Here is a 16,318-nt window from a genome sequence, read left to right as displayed (position 1 = left end):
GTCTGCGATTTAGTATAAGAAAAGCTGTGGCAAGGCTGGGCAAGGAAAAAAAGTCCTTGACAGTGTTTCTTTCTTATCGGGTGCAAGATGCAAGCTGTGCATTTCTAACAATATTCCATTTCTAACAGATTGGCAAATCTGTTCTATAGGCCTATGGTTAATACAGCTTGAGATATCAGGTTCCTTATTACTAGAACATATTGTTCTCCTCTTTCTTCAGAAGAATAATGCTTGTTATTTGCAGGGTCAGTCTTCTGTTTTGTTTAGGGCCTAAGATACAAATCAACTGAAAAATTGTTTCAGGGTGTTGATCCAGTTCTTCTGAGAGTAACCTCACCATTTTCCAACTCATTGGGGTATATTCCTAAATGATGCTGAAATATGGAAATCTCTAGAAAGCTGTGGTCCTGGGGGTGGCACAGCATGGTCTCTTTCAGGTTCACTTGTTTCTGAAACTATGAAAGGTCCACAGGTCTCCACCTGTAACTCCCTCAACATATTCAGACAAAATTCCCATTTTCCTGTTGTCTTTGAATCATACTTTTTTTCTTTGAAGACGGGAAAGGATTGTAACAGTGCACTGGAAAGAACTATGATAGTTTGGCTCCTATTAACCTGTTATCAGTTTGGGTCTGGGTATTGTTCTGGGTACTCCAGACACTGTCATTTTCTACATACTTCCTGAAATGCAGCAGTGTTGTATTCACATCTCCTTAAGTAGGAATGTAGTATATTTACCCAAATCCAAGATGACCCTGAACTTGAGGTGACCTGGAAATTTAGATTCTGTACATGGAAAATTTATACATTTGTTATGATTTTCATGTAGAGAATGTAATTGTTGGAAGGCCATCTTAAATTAGTTGCAGTAAGGCAAACAGGGCCAGTGTGTATGTGTATGTGTGTGTGGGGGGGGTCAAACAACTTGACCCTTGCCCCCTGCTGCCTATCTGCCCCGCCTGGTACCTGCCACCCCCTGCAGCCTCAAGTCCCTCTTCTCCCCCATCTCCTAGCCTATGTGTCCTGTTTCTCCTCCCACCCTTCTGCAGCTGCAGCTGTGGCTTGCTCCTGCCTGGGGCATGGAGCATGTTTGCTCCAGCCTGTAGCAGCAGCAGCAGAGGGGTTCTGCATTTCTTGGAAACTGCAAGACAGTGATCCACATGTTATCTACTGACCTGGCAGAGGACCACATAAAATGTTGATACAGCCAAGAGCTAAGACTAAGGATTGCTTTCTTTCTTTTTTTCTTTTCATGCTGGAGATTGCTCGGAGTTTGGCAGCAGTGAGTGGGTAGACAGAAGGCGTTTGAAGCATTTTTCCCAGTGGAGTGGGAAGGCTCTCATGTGCCTTAACCATTTAGATATTTCACTGAATGAGCTGGCACAGATTCCTTAGGAAAACCTTTCTTCAATGAGTTTTATGGGAGGGTGCTACAAATAGCAGCATGCATTGGTGGCATAAACACAGTAATGTTTACATAGGTTGGGGCAACTTTATTATCAGCTTAAAAGGAATGTAAGTGGTGGTGATGGTGAAGCCAAATAAAAATAAGTAAAGGAAACTGTTGAAGGTATAGTTCCCGGCTACTTTTAAAATATCTTTTCATTGCCTCTGGAATGCTTTTGTTCTTTAAGTTACACAAATGGGTCTCAACATTTTTGGACACAAGGCAGCCTCCATGAATTTTGTGAATTGAGTGGCACCTAATTTCAAAAACTAATATATGTATTACAGTGCTTACCTCCTTGCAATGGGGGTGGTGGATCATTTGGGTAGGGACAAGCCTAAGCCTGTGTTTCTCTTATCTGCTTATCTCCTCACACAAAGGATCTGGTAGCATACTGGTTGAGAATCATGGAGTTAGAAAAAGTACTTTATTTCATTTGGACTCTTTTGGATTAGTGATAGGACAGGAGGAAAGATCTGTGCATCTTGTTAACAGAGATATTTTGGTTAAAATGTGGTTTTTTTTTTTGTTTTTTTTTTCTTATCCCTTAGGATTCTCAAATCCGTCAGAGCACAACTTACAGTTTACATCAGCCTCAGGGAAACAAAGAGCATGGCACTGAAAGAAATGGTAGTCTCTATAAGAAAAGTGATGGGTATGTAAGACTAAATACACCGTGGGAAAAAGATTAACTCCTAGAAGGCTGTATGTAAATTTATTATTAATTTTACTAAAACTTGAACCACTTTGTCTTTTTTAAACCAGAATCAGAAAAGTGTGGCAGAAGAGGAAATGCTCAGTTAAAAATGGTTTTCTTACTATTTCCCATGGTACAGTAAGTATTTGTTTATAGTACTTTATGCATGTAGTTGGTTGCTAATACAAAACGACAGGCTATGCTGTTCTATATTTGTCGTTAGGAATTAGCTAGATTCTTCATACAACATCTTAAATGGGACAGATGCATCTTTTTAAGGCAGTCTCAGAAAATTTTCCATGAGACTCTAACAACCCAGGCACAAAATCTAGGAATTCCTCCTTCATGATTCACATCAGTGCTAATGGAAAAAAAACATATACTTTACTTGTCTTTCCTCCCTCCCAGCACCTCACTTTTTTGAAAAAATATAGGAAAGGCTTTCCTTTAGAGGTGGTTTCAAACATAACTTTGGAACCTGCAAGACAGGATTTCCAGGCTTCTCTTATATAAGCTTTCCAAAAGAAGGAAGATTTGTTGCCATGTAGTTATTTGGTATGAAGGTGACTTTTCTGGGGTGAGGATAAACGAGAGAAAATAAGAACTAGCTTAGGTCCACAGCCTTAAGAAACTAAAAAGGGAGTACAAAAAACAAACCCTTTATCTTTCCTACGGGGTTGTTGGTTGTAGCTGTGTTGATTTAAGGACATAGGCAGACAAATAGCCTTGTCTGCCTATTTACCTTTGCTAGAAATGTATGAAGGATCTGAATACGGTTAGGTAACAGAAGTATTTTCTTTGTCCACTGGGCAGAGAAAAAAGAAAATGAAAACTTTTATATTTCTGCTCTGTTAGTATCACCCTAGGGCAGGGGTTGACCCCCAGCATGCTTGCTGAGCATGGCACACGAGTCCATTTTGTTCGACATGCCACTACCAGCCCCAGCCTCTGGGTACCTGCTGCCAACCGCAGAGCTTGGGCTGCTCCCAGCAGGTGGCTGGGAAGCTGCAAGCCCTGCTGCAGGCAGCCCAGGGTCTGTGGTTGGCAGCAACTACCCAGAGCTGGAGCTGGGTGCAGCAGGCAGGCTGCAAACAGCTGTGTCAGGCTCTGGAGCCCGGCGCAGCTGTTTGCAGCTAGCCCACTGCTTGCTGCAGCTGCCCAGAAAACAGGCTGGCTACAAACAGCTGTGCTGAGCTCCAGAGCCCCACCATAAGCTCTGTGCTGGCAGTGGGGGAGAGACTGGGGTTGCGTTGCCTTAGGCCCCTCCCCCACTGCCCGCTCTGAGGCACGCGTGCACAGGCTGGTACAGAGCTAATGCTGGAGCCCGGTGCAGCTGCTTGCAGTGCCACCTACAGCAGCCCAGAGCCCAGGTGGGCTACAAGCAGCTGCTGTGGGCTCCAGAGCCCAGTCATCAGCTCTGTGCTGGCAGCAGGGGAGAGACTGGGGTTGTGCTGCCCCAGGCCCCACCACTGTCTGCTCCTAGATGCATGTGCTGCTGTTTGCAGACTCCTGCCTGCAGCCAGCCCCAGCTCTGCAGCTGCTGCCAACTCTGGAACCTGGGCTGCTTGCAGCAGGGTTTGCAGCTGAGCCCACCTGACATCCACCCACTCCAAGCCCAGCACTGGCCTAGCACCCCTACTGGGATGAAGCTGGTGCTGCCCCTTGCCAGGAGTGCTGCACCTTTGTTGGCTTAGCTGTGTGGAGTGGGTAGATGGTTGGGCTGATGGGCAGGCTCTGAGCCACGCTGCAGCCCGGGGGCTGGCTCCCCAGGAAAGCACAGGGGCTCTGGCAGGCCCAGGGCATTTTTGGGTCAGACTTTGTCCAGTGGCCCAGCAACCCGGCTCTGTGCATCCATGCATCTGGTTCTGTGTGTGCACATGTCTGGTTCTGGATATGTGTGTGCATCTGTCTGTTCTGGTTCTCTGTGTTTGTGCACATGTGGTTCTGTGCATGTGTGTATGTGTATATGCCTGGTTCTCTCTGCTCTCCTTTCTCTCTCTCTCTCCACTTTCTCTTATTTCTTTTTTTCTCTCTCTCACACTGCAACATGCTTAACAAAAAAAGTACACAACAACAAAGGCCACGTTTGTGGTTATTAAATATATTAATGCTATGCAGTGCATCCTGCCCCAACTTTTTGTTGTTCTGGCATGCCGTGTTGAGGGAATGGAACAGTGCTTTCAAAATGAAGCAGAACTCAAAACGAAACACTGTTCCATTGAAACAGGTGTCAAAGCAGAACACTGCTGTTTCGCCCAGTCCTAGTTAGCAACAGATTGACCTATTGTAACCAGTTGCTGATTATGAACAAGAACTTTTAGTCTTCAGGAAACTTGAAGTGGATTTATATAGAGAGAGAGATGCATAATGATCACTTTCCTCCCTTAATGTTAGAAACTCTTCATGTGTTTTATCTCCCTTATCACCAATCCAGGGTCAAAAGAGACAGATTTTATAGTTGGACTTTCCGGTCCTTCCTAGTTGCCATGGTGATGGACTTGAATAATGAAACTTGCCAAATAATACCAGCTGAGTTAGTTTATGTACCTGGCCAGCATAAGTCTGTTCAGTGTTTATGTGAGGCACCTAGATATTTTATTCTTGCATCCAGTTTTTTTTTCCTGCCTGAGCCTACTAAGAGTTAATATTGTGGATACAGATTATCCTTCAAAGGTATACGGAGAGAAAGCTGAAGTTGACCAAGTGGGAAAAGGTGGAGAATTCCCTCTTTTCTGTTTATTTGGATAATAATCTGGATTGGATGTTGACAAGGTACAGTGGATGCTAATCTTAAAATATCTGAGTGAAGTAGGTGGTATGAAGAGATTCAGAAATCCCAAATTAACATTATAACTATAGTTACACTTGAGTACATGTAGTATTCATGTTCTAACAATGTCTTCTAATCATGCCCTGTGTAGGGCTACGTGACCTAATCAAAACAGTAGCAGGTACCGGTCCCTTATCTGCACTTTAGCTCCTTCTCTTTGCAGTAGTAGAAATGAACTAACAGCAATAACTATAGGAAACTTAACCACCGTGTGGTGTTATCAAATTGATGAGAAATTTATTGCTAGAGAGTGAAACAATGTTGTGCATCTAAACATTAATATTACCAGTATTGGTGTTGACCTACTCAGTGGAATAAACTAATCCCAGTTTAAAAATTTTAAGATGTCACTTTTTCTAAAATTAGTTTGGGTTCTAGAAGGATTTTAAAAGTGGTTGCACTTAAAAAGTGGAGCCACTTCCCTGTGTACTCAAGTGCTAATACCAAGGCTGGGGAAAGAACTCCAGAACTAAGTTTAAATATCAGGTAAAAAGGAGGACAGGACCTTTTTATGTTCAAGGGATTCTGTTACCCTTTATTATTCATGCCATGTGGACATGTATGGACATATACTGAGCTGTGCACTAGCTGAGCAAGGATGTAGCTATATATGGGCACTTTGTGTATGTGTGTATGTCACAAAATTGTAGCTGGAGAAAAATCCACGACAAGTAGATGTTAAAACACCAAAGCAATAATAGCTGAGTAGTTAGGGTACATAGGAAGCTAGAGACCTTTGTTGTAGGCCCCCTTCACCCAGAGCAGGTTTGAACTGTATTTCTGATGTTCTAGTACAGGGTTTTTCAACCTTTTTGGATCAGTGTACCCGCGGCGGCCAGACGCAGAGTAGCATACCCCTAGTGGAGCCTGGGTGGGGCGGGACGGGGGAGGGTGGCTCGTGGCTAAATGTGGAGTGGCAGCAGCTGCCATGTGCGAGCTTCCCCCATGTCCGGCCAGGCAGGAAGCAGCCGCGCAGAATGGTGCATGGCGATGCTCCATCCCCACCCACATGTACCCACTAAGACCTTTTCAAGTACTCCCGGGGTTACACATACCCCCTGTTGACAACCTCTGTTCTAGTACAACATTCTAACTTCCATGCTATAGGTTAGGTACTTTTCAGTCCTTTCTCCAACACATTTTTGAAGCAGAGCCACTGCACCTTGTTTTTAATAGGCATTAGATAAAATAAATGGATGCCATAGAGAAGTTTCTCTCATATTTGGGAGCAGAACCTAGGGTTTGGCCTCTTCTAGAGCAGCATGCATCTCCCTTAGCCACACCCTCTAGCTTCTTCTAATCCTCCTGCCTTCCCATATCTCTTTCTCTCTCTCAGCTGCCCCAGAATCAGCTTCAAAAGGTATTCTGGAAAAGCAATTGGATAATGTCTAATTTGTGGTGTTGTGGATAGACTGTTGTGCTGGTATACTAGAGAGATGTAGGTTCAAACCCCGTCCTGGTGATTGAGACCTGAAACCTGGTTCTCTTACTCTCTGGGCAAGTGCTTTAACTACTCAGCTAGTGGATTAAAACATAGGAGCCCTTCACTCATTTTCTATTTCTAAAAAATGTCACTGTACACATGTACATAGCTGGGTACCTGGCTAGCCAATGCATAACCTTCTGAGCATGTGCAGCATACGTGCATATACATGTATGCACAGAAATGGTAATAGAAGTGGAAGTTGTGTGTATGTGCCCAAAAAAACACTTGCATATCTAGGTAGATGCCATTTAGGCACACAGAAGGTGACTGAATTCTACCCTAGACCTTCTGATTTACACTCCGTGTTTTAGATGTCACTGGAAATAAGGTTAGTGCTGTATATGCCCTGGCCTGTGAGGGTCCATTATAACTTTTCTGAGTCCAGCACACTTTGGAATTTTTTTTGAACTTTTACATTTTTAATCTGTTAAACACAACTGTATGAGCATGGTAAAAAATAGTTTGTCAAACATTTATCTTATTATTTTGTTTTATTCCAAACCTACACTATAATCAATCTGAAAGCTCATTGGAAAATAAGCTCGTTGGATTAGTTAAAAAAAAAAAAAAAAAAGGCGGGGGAGGCTTTTGTCAAAATGTTGAACTACAAGCCAAAATGAGGAAAACTTATTTTTATGAATGTTATTATGTATTTAGAGGCAAAAACCCCTTAGTTCATGATATTTTCTTGTCTAATTCTCACTTGAATAATTGTCAGTAGATTATTTGGTGATTGTCTGTTAAAATAATCAAAATTGCTTTCTCTGCACAGTATGCAACTTTCCATCAACTTCCAAATAAAAACCCCTTGAGAACTGAGGGGAATACAGTCTGCTTATCCAATGGTTGCTATTCTTCTCCAGCCAAGACATTTCTGGGTACATATTTGCTTGACTTAGTCCAGATAAGCAAGGGGTGGAGAGTTATTAGGGCTAGAGGGCCACTTAGGAAATTTTGGTGAACTGTTGTGGACCAGCTTAGCACCCACCCTTTCCCTTCACCATCACAACAGTTCACCAAAACTTTCTAAGTAGCTCCTGTGGGCAGGGTACCTTTGGCCAGGCAGGTGGGATGACGCTGTGGGTGGGTGGAGGCCAGCGTCTGGGAGAGGCTACGGGCAGCCGGGACTGGGATCTCAGGGTGGCGACAGCACAGGGCTGGGGCCTGGGGCAAAGCTGTAATCTGCTCCCTGCGTGATGGATCATGACTGGCCCGAACCAGGAGTGGGGCAGAGCATGTGCCCATGACTCAGCCTCCACTGCCTCTGCCCCAGGACAGGCATGCACAGGCAGCCTCAGTACAGCACAACTGCGGGGTGGTGCAGCCCAGCAGTGCAGAGCATCTGGTCATGATCCATCAGGGCTGGCTCATGTTTCTGGGCTGTGCTACTCTGAGCTGTTACTACCTCATGATCCCAGCCCCACCTGCCTGTTGCTCCCAGATGCTGCTCCTCCACCTGTCCCTGTTCCCATCCCATCCTCCCAGTGCACCCTACCTGTGGGGGTCCCAGGCCAGTCTCCATGGAGACACCATCTGGCACCCCTACCAGTGGGTGTGGGGCTGATAGGCTGGGGCGCCTGGGCAGCGGGGCTGGATCTGGAAGCAGCAGTGACACTGGCAGTGGGTTGGAAGGAGCTGCTGCTGCCAGGAAGCGGAGTCCGGTTGCTGCTCCACCCTAGCCCCATTGTGTGCTGGGAGTGGCCGCATGGGCTATGGCTCAGGCTGCTCCCCAAGCCTGGGCCAGATGTGGCTGAGGCTCCCGCCACAGGCCAGATGAAATCCTTGGTGGGCTGAATCCAGCCCACGGGCCGTATCCTGCCCACTCCTGAGCTAAGCTTTCCGTAGCTCTGCTGTCCCAAAACGCCCCTTTTCATTTGGTCTCTCTTTGCTTTTGTAGACAGAAGAGAATACACATTTGTCCAGGTCACCAGACTTTCATCACTGCTTCTATACTTGTTTTATTCTAGGGAAATCCATATATATTTTTCTCCGCAGACATGTTCTTTCTTCTTATTTAAGATAATTATTTAAATCAGTCGGTTTTATAGAAAGCTATCCAAGTTGTCCTTTTTTCAATATTCTTTTGCAGCCTAGTAACATAATATTATGGTATACCAACTTGATTTTACAAATATCTCAATTTTTACATTTTTATCGTGCTAGATTGGTTAATTAAACACATGCTCAAACTGTTTTGACTCTCAGTTAAGTTATTTTAAAAATTGTTATGCATTATTCTATCCTTGCAGTTTTACTTACCAGACTATTTAAAGAAGTGACTCTTCCATGTAGTGCTCATCGTTTAATTTGATTTCTGATTTAATTGTTTTACATAAGTCTACAACTGCTCTTCTGTCATAGCAGATACAAGTAATTACTGGATTCCAGGAATTCCTTCCCTTAAATGAGGGGAAGGGCCAGCCATTTTAGAGGAAAGGGGCATTCTGTGCAGAGTTGCTATTTTAGTCATCTTCTCAGAGTCCTTGTAAATATTCAAAAAAACCCAAAAGTGGGTTTTACCTTTGAAACATACTGCTTCTATTCCATGTGAGAAGATTTCTTTCTAAAAGTACTTCTGTTTTGTAGAATATAGTGTGTTGGATGTCTTTCTTATGGTATAATTTAAGACTAATTTTCTTTAGTTTTGTATATGCTGTTAAAGTGTTCTTTGGGGACATTTTATTGTCCATCAGTGTGCCTTGATTATTATGTATGAGACAGAAGAAAATTATTATAGATCCTTGCTAGAACGTTGCCGTATATAATGTAATAAAGCACGGCCTTACGTGAAATACCAGTGAAAATATTACTAGGATGGGAATGATTTGATTAAGAAGACTGTAATGATCAAGGTCATTTGACTTTGTTATATGTCTTTAGGCAAGTATTATTACAGGTAAGTTAATTAAAATGATACATCCTAAAGCTATACTTTGGATTCTTGTCACTTTCATCAGGTACCTAAGTTGTGTTCTCCAGCAATGTAAAAAGCATATAGGAGAATATATAAGGAAAACAGAAGAAAATATTAGTTCAAATGATTACTTTCGTCTGACCATAAATAGTGATATTAATCAAGTTTTGCAGTCTTCCTAGTCATGCTCAGACGTATTGTAAAACATTTAATTGCCAAAGGATTGTACCTACAGAGATAAAAATCTTAATTATTCACTATGTGAATCTTACTAAAGGATTTTACTTTGTGTGTTCTTTTTTTTTAATCTTTAAATAGGCTAATCGACCTCCTGCAAAGCTCAATCTGTTAACTTGCCAAGTGAAAACAAACCCAGAGGAGAAAAAATGTTTTGACCTCATATCACGTAGGTTTGTTGTTCAGGTCTTTGCTTCTAGGTAACTTCAAAGTTATCTCATTGTTTCAGTAAATGTATTAATAATCAGATTTAGCATTATGATAGCATTCATGAAATATTTTAAGATTATGACATGCTATCCTTGAAAGTGTTGTTTGTTTGTTTTTTACCTTTCATCCATTTGTCATAATGTTATTTGTTCATTTAGCTAAACTGTTAATGTATAAAGATTGGGCATGTTCTTTCATTTCATATTATTTTATATGATTCTACAGTAGGGTAACAGTATTTCCAGGATGGTCAGCTATGATGTCAAAAGTATAAAGTTATGACTTTACTACAAAATCAAAAAGAAGAATTAATGTTCTTCTTACGTATATTCTTCCATACCACATGCCCTCAAATAAGACGCGTACCTTGTTTTTGGAAGGCAGAATGTAGAAATAATAATTTTCCAGTCATGGCTGCCTGTGTGACAAAGTAAGTCCTCTTGGAAGCACAGTGTTCAGGAAGTGTGGCATCTGATGAGACAATTTGGATGAGACATCAGGAACTTCCTGGTGTGGCAACATGTTAACAAGGCTAGGCCCGAGACCTTTGGAAAGGTAGTAGTAAGACTTACTTTTTACTGTAATTAGTCTTTATGTAAGATTGTGTAGATGATGAAAGGGTTGTTTTAACACCACAAGCCTCATTAAGATATTACAGACTGCATTTAGCATTTCAGTTGCCCTCAGCCAGCTCAGTGGGTCTTCAGCCAAAAGTTACTGCCTCACCAGCACAGTGAGAGGATTAACACTAAATACTGCCCCTACTACTTGCTGACCATTTTGGTATCCATTTTAGTTTAGTGCCTACTTGTTTCTTTTCTTCCCCACTTCTATTTCAGCAAAGAAGAAAATAAATTAGCTTTCCCTAATTAAGGCATGCACCTCAATTTGGGGAGGAATATTTTTTTCTTTAAATTGTGTTTATTTTTTAAAATAGACTTTTAAAATTAGTTATTAAAAATAAATGATAACCCCCAGGCTGCCTCTAGATGGTTTTGTTATGCTACAATGTTTGTAGCATGACAAAAAAATAAAGTGTGGTGGGCAGCCACATGTTTAAAGCCCCCTGGCTGGAATGCAATGAAGGCATGCTTTTTGGCCAGGGGGTGATAGATCCCTGTGCCCCTGGGGGAGCCTGTCAGTAAGCCTTTTAGCTTGGCAGCAACAACTTTAACTGGCTTTTGGTGTTCAAGCAGCAGCAAGCCTTCAGATTTCCTGGATTTCAGGCAGCCTCCTCACCCTTACTGTCAGACAGGTGAGGGAGCTGCCTGGGCATCCCCCACAGTAAAAGGAGTTGATTGGGGTCTTCACCCTGACAAGCCGTCACCAGCTGCTTGCACAGGGTAAGGGAGGTCCCTGCAAGCAGTAGTAGGAGCTGACAAAGGAGCCCGGACTTCCCCATCAGCCCATGCCTCATTTACAGGGAGCTCCTTCACCCTTCCTGCCCAATTGGAAGTTTTCCAGAGGTTTCTGTAGGGTGCGATGGAGCAGCTAGTCCTACCTTGCAGGGACCAGGGCTGTCCTAGGTGCCTGCCCACATGCCGTGAACTTTAAAGGGCAGGTGTGCAGCTCATGTACTTGGAACTTTAAATGTAAAGTATCCCAGAGGCCTAAAGGAAACGGTGAAAAACTGTAAAAAAAAAAAAAAAAAGATTTTCTTGTAAATTAATTTGTTTCAGTCTAACAGCCCAAAGTAGAGACAGAATATAAACATTTAGGATTTAGGTTTTAAATACACCAGGGGGTGGGACACAGGGTGATGGTGAGCCTGGGGCATATGGTGCAAATGGGTTGTTCTTGTCTTGTATATTTCATTTTCCCCTCATCATTAATGTGGCAGGCCACACAACTGCTTTATTGTTGATGCCTGCCGGGTCCTCATCCTGGGTGCACAGGTGTGATGCACATGTGAGGAGGTGGTCAGCAATCTAGTGTATCACCACACTTGCATATTGGACTGCCCTTTAAGCCAGTCTTATGGAGTGTGACATTGAAGCATCCGGCTTCAGAGGGAATCCTGTTTAGTTTCATCCATAAGTTGTGGGGGAGCTCATACCCGGGTGGATAGGGTGTTGGGTTGCTCATGGGAGTTGTGGATGCACAATGTATTTGGGGGGAGAGTTGCAGGTACACAGTGCAGTGGGAAATACCCATGCAGGTGTGCAGTGTAGTGATGGGAGGAAAGGGTCCAAGGCACATGGTGTAGAGCAGGGGCGGGCAATTACTTTGGGCAGAGGGCTGCTTATTGAGTTTTGGCAAGCCATCGAGGGCTGCATGGCAGGCAGCCAGGAGCAGATGCATATTAATTTTCTAAATTTTTTTAGGGGCCCCGCAGGCGAATAGAATGGCCTGGCGGGCCACATCCGGCCTGCGGGCTGCATTTTGCTCACCCGTGGTGTAGAGGGTTGCAGGTACATGTTAAGTGGGGCATTCATGGAGTGTGCGGCCCCAGGGTCCACAGCTCACCCTAGTGTGGCCTGCAGGGTATGAGGCCTGCAGAGTCTGCAGCCTCTGGAAGTTGGACAACCCTGTGTAAGGACATGAAGGTAATAGGTTACACCCTGATTCCACCCACCTGTAGTTAGGTTTGGAAGTCTTGCTAGAATTCCATTGATTTCAAGTCAGTGGGACTTAGCAAAGACCTTGAGATTTGTCCTCCCATTGACTTTCAAGTCAAGTCAAATCAATGGGCCTTGCCAGGCTAAAGTCACATAAGCACTTCTGAAAATTTTAACCCACACCTTCATTGCATTTGTGTACAGCTATGAATTAAAATGATAGTTTGCTTTACCATTAATGAATGCTATACTCTCCTATATCTTAGTTCCTGTTATTCTGCCCTTGTTCATTATTTTCTGCTGGTGTTCTTAAATAACTTCTTTATCTTATAGTCTTTGAATGTACTGGTTTGCAGTGGGTTTCAATGGCACTTGCTGTTGCTAACGCTGATTTTTTCATACCTCTTAGTTTAAAAAAATCCTTCTTTTGTCTGCCGCTTATTAAAATCTTCCATCAGCTTTCTCCACCTACTTTAGACCCTCCCCCTCTCCCTCTCTTCCCCACTACCTCACTTAGCACTGATTTCTTTTCTATTTTTTCATACAGCTTCATTCTCTTGGAGGGGGCACTTTCTCCTGTATACTCTTCTTCTCAGGAACAGCTTCTTTAGACCTTTTTGCCTTGATTGCTGGCCAAATTCCTGTAAATTTCAGACTAAAATATCTCTTCCCCCCATGCTTTTGCTTTATTTCCCTCTTTTCTGTCTTTACCTGCTTTTTGTTTGCTTTTGCACTTATATATCATCACAGCTACAACATCACCTTTACACTACCTTAAGTATACTACCTAATTCTGTATTCTTTATTTTTCTTCATTTATGTAACTGAAATGTTAGGAAGTTTTTAGAATTTTCATTATCATTTTTATTGTTGTTTTATAATAACAGTGATATACTTATGGAAGAAGAGGGGATATTCCATACTCTTTTTTTTTTTCCCCCCCGCCCTTCTTTTTGTTTTTGTAAAGAGAATATTCTGTGTGTATCTGAAGATTTTAAAGCCCAGGTTGCTGTACAGGCAACTCCCACTTAGCACTCCAAATTGGCTCCTGGAAAACTAAGCATTAAGTGAAACAAGCGTTAAATGAAACTGGAAGTATTTGACGACCCAAGATGGGGACCAGAAGTTTTTTTAATGACCCATGAGGGTGACCACAAGTGTTATAATGAAACTTGCTGAGAGAGAAGTGAAATCGGGTATCAATTTCAAATGAGCATGATAGTGAAATAGCGCTAAACAAAACAGCGTTAAGCGGGGGTTGCCTGTATTTGAGTTTTTGAGACTTGAAAAGAAATTCTGAAAATCCTTTTGATATATTTAAATGACTCAATTATGGATTTTTTGGTCAGATATTTATTCCAAACATAAAACTTTCTCAGACCTGTTTTTAATGCAGAAAGTACTACTCAGATCTTAAGATAATGTAATAATGCTTATTGGCTCTCACAGTGGCCATGAACAGACATTCGTTTGTACCAGTAAATTTCTTAGAAACTTCCCTTACTAGGAATCCTTCCAGGAGAGGGAGTAGTACAGTTCAGTCAACAGCTGTGCTCTTTCCCCTGCTCTCTATGCCTTTCTGAGACCAGAATGATTTGCAGTCAGGGGAAGGTGAGAGGAGCAGTGCCTGTGGCGACTAGAGTAGTGGGGAAAGACTGCACTTGCCCCCGACTGGGTCCTGGGGAACAGGATCAGTCTTATGCACTCTGCTCCCAATCTTAGAGTGGAGTGGAAGGAGCACTGGAACAAATCCCTCAGCCCCTGTCTCTGACTTGGAAGGGGAAGGGAGCAGCAGCAGCTGCTTTTCTCTCCTTCTGAACTAGTCTGGGAAGGGATAGGAGCAGCAGGGCAAAGCGCCCCCACCCCACCCCAGCTGCTGCTCCCCCAGCTGCTGCTCCTCTTCTCAGGGAGCAGAGGGCACAGTAGGGCAACACCCCTGCACCTGCTTCTTAATCTGGGAACTCTGGTGTGAAAAGCAGGAAGGCAGCTCACAGCACTGCTCAGTTGGCTCAGCTCCTTGTACTGGGGCAAAGCCCTGCCTACTTCACACACCCCAGAAAGGTAGCTAGGCCAGGAACTGGGCTGAAAAAAGCCTTTCCAAGCTTAGCTCTCAACCACACCAACTTTTAGATCACCACCCCTGCTGCTCAGCCTAGTGATGGGGGGCGGTTAAAGGAAATCCAGCATGGGATAGCACTACTTCCTACACTTTGCCCAGCAGCCAAGCAGAGCGGGTAGGGCAGCAAAGTCTTTCCTTGCTTCCCACACTGGGGACTGGTGAGAGCCTGAGGAGCAGGTGGGAAGCCACTGGCATTTGCTCCTCCCCGCCACTGCTGTTTACAGGAAGATTGGGAGCAGCTGCCTCTTGCACCTTCTCCAGACTAGTGATCCTGTTCTCAGGAAAGCACTGGGAGGCTCTACTCCTCATGGTCCCCAGGAGGAGGTAAGCCAAGGGAAAGTGTACAGACATGCAGTCTCCCAAGAGAAATTCCCCCATGAACAATCATGTTTCTTCCTAAGTAGTATTTTCTTGCTCCCAGAAAAAAAAGTTTGAATATGTGCACACTTGTGACGTCTACTAGAAGAATGGTGATTCTCTTGGTAGAAACTGCACTTCTGTCCATAGCCAGTAAAAGGCACAGCCCCTTAATGATAAAGATAGCTTTAGGACAGAGGTGGGCAGTTATTTTGGCTGGAGTTTTGGGGACTTGCTGAAGGTCACCTCTCTCTCTCCACCATGCTGGGTGGGTGGCAGTGTCAGAACCTGACGGCAGTGTTACAATTGATGGTGACACCCACCCAGTGCAGCAGGAGCTCCTGCCTGAGTCTGCAGCTGATCTTTGGGGCTTCTGGGAAACTACAGCTTTGGCTGGGTTCTGGAGGGAGTGTGGGAAGGGAAGGAGTTGGAGAGAGACTCTACCTTGGCTCAGCAGAAGTTCCTGCCTGGGTCCACGGCTGATGCTGCTGGCAGGTCCCAGTTCAGGGCATTGGGCAAAGCTTGCACTGTGCTGGGAGGGTAGCAGATCAGCTGTAGACACTGCTGGCATATTCTGTGTCCAGGCTCGTGAACCTGTCCGTGGAATCCTCCGCCCTCTTGCTGTGGTCAAAGCCCTGCCCAGGTCCACAACTAATACCTGATGCTGTTGAGCAGAAGCAGTCCTGCCCACCTGGCCAGCACCATGCAGTGACTGAAGCCACTGGTAACCCTCAGGCCAGATCCAATGTGTTGGCAGCCATTTATCTGTGGGTTGGATCTAGTCCATGAGCTGTATTTTGCCCACGCCTGCTTTAGGAGGAGAACACCTACTCTGAAAAAACTGCTCTGTGTAGGTAAAATGGCTAACTGAGAATGACTTATAAACAAAGATATAAACTAGTATGTAATTTAGATTAAATTGACCCCTATCCAGAAGGTTCATGACACCACATTCTCAATGAAGTCCTCTAGGAACAAGTGTATTTCACTAAATTTAATTTTTCACCCAACAACTGACTTTCTTGTAATGGAAACAGAGAACTCTAGTCACTGAGATGGCTGTATGTGTGTTCAGTTTCTGGTTCAGTATATAATATATTTATTGTTATACAGATGACAGAACATATCACTTTCAAGCTGAAGATGAACAGGAATGTCAAATGTGAGTTACTTCACTACTTTTGTTTCTGGGGTTACCATCCTACTAATAATATCCCATTATAGTTTAGAAGCAGATAGCATTTTAAATGTAAAATATTACCATTGTTTTAGATGGACATCTGTGCTACAGAACAGCAAGGAAGAAGCTTTAAATAATGCCTTCAAAGGTGATGATAATACAGGAGAAAATAATATTGTCCAAGAGCTGACAAAAGAAATTATATCAGAGGTCCAGAGGATGACTGGAAATGATGTGTGTTGTGACTGTGGAGCACAAGGTGATTTTGAAGTATTCCTTCGGT

The 16,318-nt window shown here is 43.6% G+C and overlaps 1 protein-coding gene across 3 annotated transcripts in view; it reads left to right on the top strand.

The window, feature by feature from the left end:
• ASAP2 (ArfGAP with SH3 domain, ankyrin repeat and PH domain 2) overlaps positions 1-16,318 on the top strand; it is a 112,817-nt gene that overhangs the window by 61,444 nt on the left and 35,055 nt on the right. For all 3 annotated transcript variants that reach the window (XM_019537417.1, XM_019537418.1, XM_019537416.1), the window contains 5 exons: positions 1,999-2,102; positions 2,213-2,282; positions 9,693-9,780; positions 15,969-16,017; positions 16,128-16,294. In XM_019537417.1, the coding sequence (XP_019392962.1) occupies positions 1,999-2,102; positions 2,213-2,282; positions 9,693-9,780; positions 15,969-16,017; positions 16,128-16,294 (478 nt within the window). The remainder of the gene's footprint in view (positions 1-1,998; positions 2,103-2,212; positions 2,283-9,692; positions 9,781-15,968; positions 16,018-16,127; positions 16,295-16,318) is intronic.

The sequence above is a fragment of the Crocodylus porosus genome, unplaced genomic scaffold, assembly GCF_001723895.1.
Source record: "Crocodylus porosus isolate Cpor-Errol unplaced genomic scaffold, CroPor_comp1, whole genome shotgun sequence".
NCBI classification, from domain to species: Eukaryota; Metazoa; Chordata; order Crocodylia; family Crocodylidae; genus Crocodylus; species Crocodylus porosus.
Note: the sequence above shows the minus strand (reverse complement) of the source record. Positions and strands in the feature narration are given on the sequence as shown.